The 5,624-nt window shown below is 48.7% G+C and overlaps 1 protein-coding gene across 1 annotated transcript; it reads left to right on the forward strand.

The window, feature by feature from the left end:
- Positions 1–1,127: 1,127 nt before the first annotated feature.
- On the forward strand, positions 1,128–4,724 carry snapc2 (small nuclear RNA activating complex, polypeptide 2; the record flags this gene model as incomplete). Its single annotated transcript, XM_084451607.1, has 7 exons — positions 1,128–1,236; positions 1,391–1,564; positions 2,056–2,425; positions 2,867–3,307; positions 3,598–3,686; positions 4,017–4,226; positions 4,707–4,724. The coding sequence occupies exons 1-7, from the start codon at positions 1,153–1,155 to the stop codon at positions 4,722–4,724; spliced, it is 1,386 nt and encodes a 461-aa protein (XP_084307733.1). The 5' UTR covers positions 1,128–1,152.
- Between the last annotated feature and the right edge of the window lie 900 nt (positions 4,725–5,624).

Consider the following 5,624-nt stretch of genomic DNA (forward strand, 5'->3'; position numbering starts at 1 on the left):
CCCTATCTCCAAATTATTATATTTATTTTTTATCTTTATAGGCTACAGAACAGTACAAATTGTCCAGTACAAAACACATTAAAGTGATAAACAATCAGTACAAAGAGTAAAACAAGGAAAAGATTAGTTTTTGACGTTTTATTCCATCTTCTTGACCTTGACGGGCCTATGATCAAAGCTGACACTTGGCCTACCAACCAGAAGATGGCGACAGTTTGCATGTGAACTAGCTATATTAGCTACCCTTTGTCAGTTAGCCTACCTTGTCTTGCATGAGCTCACCTTTTAAGCTGTTAGGAGCACACAACGCACTCTGGACTCCCCTTTCTGAAAGTTCACGTTTGATTTAGATTTAGTGCTTTCACACTACATTTTACAAATATTTGTTATAGTTACTCTAGATAGAATTCAAGAAGTCATCTTTGCTGGTGTAATCCTATCGATAGCGTGGCCGAGCGGTCTAAGGCGCTGGATTAAGGCTCCAGTCTCTTCGGGGGCGTGGGTTCGAATCCCACCGCTGTCAAAATCTTTTTGTGCCTAAATCCCAGTATACTGCATTGGCAGTATGTACATTGTAAATGGTTTCAAACGATTTATTCAACAACAAAATGCACATTATGGGCACTGAATGTATATTTTCATGTAAGTGCCAGGCCAATGTATGTTTGTCAGTGACTCACCAAACACGAGACTAATTTACCTCGTGCCTTTCCATGTACGTTCTATTTGAGCATACCGCTTGCCGTAACCATTTGATAACACTATTTGCGGCAAGCCTGCCGCGCTAGCTAGCGGATTTTAAGGTAAGTAAACATTCTCAGCAGCCAAAATCCAATAATTAATCAACATCATTGTCATTTTCCAAGACAGTTGTATTGGTTTGGAACGTTAAGCTTTACACACTAGGTAGCATAACGTTACCACAACGTGTTCTGTGTGGAAGAGGTAGACATACATTTGCTAGCTAGCCAGCTTGGTAGCCAGACAGCTGTGTAATTTATCATGTATCGTCTCTCTCTCTTTAGCACTATGAAGCCGCCATCTCGCAGCCGAGTCAAACCGGCACGGTATTTGAATAAGAAAAATGAACTGAAACGACAGAAGAAGGGGTTGATTTGTTCGGCATGGAAACGGAACGAGCAGCGTTTGCTCATGATGGGGCTCCGTAGGCAGAGAACCCGTGAAATCAACTTCGCCGCGCTGAAGTCGAAGCTCCCAAAGCGATCTGTCCAAGAGGTGATGACGGGCCCTGGTTCTTATTGAAACGGACATAAAATCACTTTTTTTGTCACACAGTAGTGTGCTGTGCTTGTAATTCTTCTTCTTCACTCACTCACGCTCGATCTCACATTCACTCTCTTGGCCCTTTCACCTCCTTCCTTCCCCTCAGGTGGAAAGCATCGTGGAGGCGTTGAAGAGCCACGTGGTAAAGGTGGTGTTGACCAACCACACCAGACAGAGGAATGAGCAGAGGAGGGCCAGGGTGCCCATCGAGGTGTGGACCCAGCTGGCCGGAGACATGGCCGGGTCCCTGGACGAGCCAATCGCCTTCGCCTTCTCTCAGGTCTGGTGTGGGATGGTCTGGGTGTAGCGGATAAGGCTGTTCATTGTTAATCAAAGAGGGCGGCTGGGTGGTAGAGGTAGAGCAGATCGTCCAACAATCGTGGGGTCCGTGGTTCGAATCCCGGCCCCTCCTGTCCACATGTCGGAAGTATCCTTGGACAAGACACTGAACCCAAAATGTGTAGATGTGTGTGTGAATGAGGCCATTGGAAAGCGCTTTGGAAGCGCTATAAAAGTGCAGTCCATTTACCATTCATGATGAATGACACCCATAGGGATTCTTGTTTCAGCGGGTCAAAGCCAATGAGATTTTGCTACATAGTCCCAGAGACTGAGCTTTCTCTCAGGTCTGTTTTCAGCCGAGGCTTTGATATGTAGTGCAGTATCTGTCACACACTAAAATATTCTCTTGTCCTCTTCCCCACCCCCTCACACTGTCTCTCTCTCTCCCTCCTTTTATCCATCCCTCCATCCATCCATCCCTCCCTCAAGATGCTCGTCATCTGCTCCACCGAACCTCGAAGCCTCCGCCACTCCGACCCACCGAAGGTGGCGCCCATCGGCCTGCCCACCCCGACCGATGGGCGTACCATCTCTTTCAGGCCCATGGCTCTGTCCGGCTCCCTGGTCCACCTGCCCAAGCCTCCGCGGAGACCCACCAGGGACTGGGTCAGCCAGCTCAAGACCCCATCGTCCTCCACCCCGTCTAGGGCAGACGATGCTCCGGTGACGCCACCCGCCTCCAACCCCCCCCGGGCCCCAACCTCCTCTGAAATCCCACACGGCACCTCGTCGGTCACGACTCCGAGCAATCAGGGGGCCACGGGCCCAAGCGCCGTGTCTCTGACTGCATCCGTGCCTGGTGACCTAGCAACAGCTACCGCAGCGACGGTTGTGACATCAGGGCAGCCTGTCTCCGCCCCTTCCTCCCCTGGAGTTGACACACTTAATGTCTCCATGTCCAACTGCACCATCTCGCCTGTCAGCTCGGCACCAGGGGGCGCTACTGCTAGCCAAGCCTCACCTAGTGTGTTAGCCAAGCACTGCCCATCTCCAGCCTCTACCTGCACCACCACCACCACCTCCTCCTCCCTCTCCTCTACCTCCTCTCTCTCGACTCCCACAACCTCCTCTGCCTCCCTCTCTACCACCTCCTCCCCCATCATCTCCTCCTCCACCTCCACCATCATCTCCTCGTCCACCCCTGTCATCTCCACCGCCATCTCCTCATCCGCCTCCACCATCATCTCGTCCACCACTATCTCCTCCTCCACCCCCACCATCATCTCCTCATCCACCACTATCTCCTCCTCCACCTCCACCGCCATCTCCTCATCCGCCTCCGCCATCATCTCCTCGTCCACCCCCATCAGCTCCTCATCCACCACTATCTCCTCCTCCACCCCCACCATCATCTCCTCATCCACCACTATCTCCTCCTCCACCGCCATCTCCTCATCCGCCTCCGCCATCATCTCCTCGTCCACCCCCATCATCTCCTCCTCCACCTCCACCACCATCTCCTCCACCCCCATCACCACCACCACCACCTCCTCCACCACTACCACCTCCTCCTCCTCCTCCTCCTTCTTCCAGAACACCAGGTCCGGGCGTTGCAGTAGGAACGCCCAGGAGGACTTCCCCAGGCCCATGGGGCTCAGGTGCATCGTGGACTTCGAGAAGATATACAGTTACCTCAGCTCGGCCCACAGGTCCGACCAGGAGAACAAGCTCACCTCCATGGGTCAGTCCCGACCCAGCGTGGGCTGGATGCATCGATTTGCGGTGGCACTCTTCTCTCTCTATGTTCTGTCTTCTCTTCTCTTGTATCTTCTCTCGTTCTCTTCTATGTCCTTGCTAACATTTCATTTTAGGTTCTAAACATATCAATATATCACAGATAATAACCAATTTCATGCTGAAATGATTCTTAACGCCTCTAATTGTTTTTAAGTCGGCCTGTGACGTCTTGACGAGGCAGGTATTGCTGAAGTTGCCTTGGAACTGAAGTTGTCTTCTCCCCCTGGCCTGCAGAGAGCGCTGTGGTGCTGGACCTCCTGCTGTCCCTGCCCGAGGAGCTCCCTCTGCTGGACTGCGCTGGACTGGAGAGACACATGATCCAGGTAGGCCTTAGTTAGACCTGGCTGGTACCACGCCTCAGGTCCCGGGTCAAGATTGCTCTACACCCTGTCCTAGCCTTCGCCATGAACAGTACTACCTCAACCCAGAGTGATGCCAGACACAGGAGCAGAGGTTTTGTCCCACATTAGTGACAAGGAAGTTTAAGTATCAGGCTGTTCTAAAATCATTCTTTCATTCAAGTCTATTGAATGAACATATCTGGCTTCTACAGGACCTCTAATTGGGTTTTGAGTGTTTTTGGTAGATGGATCTTAAAAGAAAGAAACCTGTATATGAACTGCGCCTTCTCTCATCTCTCTGTTCCACGCCAGGTCTACAGTCGACTCACGTCCCCCGCATACCCTAAACTGGTGCCCAGTAACCTGGACGCCGGCGCTTCGATTTCCGCTGCTATGGACAGTGATGGATCCCAGAGGGTGGGCACTGAGCCAGATGGACAGGCACATAGCCAATCAGCTTCGACTGACAACGCCTTCAGCCAATCAAGGAGCAGCAGCCAGGGGACGCTGGACTGGGAGAAGGCGGGCATCTGTCCCCTTAACCCTTTTATGGTGCCTATGCAACTGTTGGCACGGCGACATAGGACTCAGTAGGTAGAAAGAGGTGGGGGTTGCCATGGTATCCGTTTTTGCTTACATTGTCACAGAGGAGGAAGAACTCAAAATGGCCATCAAGTGTTGTTCATGAGTTCATACTGGATTCGGACTGTGAACAAGATGTTTTTGCCAATGTAAACAGTTGCTGTATAGAATGTGAATAGTGTCAATAGTGATAAGACAATCTTTTTTATTAGAGTATCCTTTGTGATTGTGTACAGACTGTGAGCATGAAGGGAAATACAAATAAAGTTTGAAATAGTTTCTCCGGCACATTGGAAGGGTGCGTCTCATGTCTGTGTGTGTGGGCGTGCATGCATGTGTGTTAGTGCCTCATTGTAAAACCAATGTCAATGATCAAATGTTGAGTGTTAATAGAGTCCATAGTGACACATTGTGACGCAGGGTCAGGCCAAGAGATAAGCCTCCTCTTTGTAGTTGAGAGGGGGGTACTGTTAATGGTTAGAAGTTTCATGACTCATGTCATAAGGAAATAGGAAATAGCCCGCACTTTATTTGCTGTGGATTGTTAAAGATGAGGCTTCATAATAAAAAGCTACATATCAAGACCTGCATGCTAAGGCGTGTTCTTGTTTCCACAGTGACAACATGCATTCATGTATTTATTTATAGGTGTATGGAGGTAATAAACAGTCATAAAGGAATCACATTGCAGTTTTGTTAGACTAAAAGGCATTAAAGAGATGAAGAAATACTTTTTTGCTCATCTGCAGGGGCAGGGGCGTAGGAGAAACTCACAAGGACTGAATAAAGAAAAAAGCTCCCACACTGTCCTGTTCACTTGCAGCCATTTTAATGAACATTGTTTCGGCACCAGGCCATCATCAGGTTCAAATTGATCAATTTGAACCTGATGATGATGGCCTGGTGCCGAAACATTCATTAAAATTGCTGCAAGTGAACTTAACAGTGTGTGGGAGCCTTTTTGTTTATTCAGACTAAAAGCCATACCATCCTTTATCTAAAGTATAAAATAGTTGCACAATATTTCACATTTCTAGATAGAGGGCAACAAAGATGAGAAGAATGCACAATTTTCATTCATATTTATGAAAGCGGCAATAAACGATTTCCTACTGCTAGATGGCTGTAAGAGACTTGTTTACAAACGAAAGGCCTAAAACGTATAATATGTACATTTAAGGCACGGCAGCGGAACAAAGTTACGGGCTGTAATTTGACAACACAGAAATGCTAGAATAACAAGACGTGGTGACTGGTAGGGGTGAGTCGTTGAAGTAGGACACTATAAGGACGCTATATATATATGGCAACATTCCATATATATATATGTATAACATA

Source organism: Borostomias antarcticus (assembly GCF_949987555.1).
Source record: "Borostomias antarcticus genome assembly, chromosome: 17".
Taxonomy (NCBI): domain Eukaryota; kingdom Metazoa; phylum Chordata; class Actinopteri; order Stomiiformes; family Stomiidae; genus Borostomias; species Borostomias antarcticus.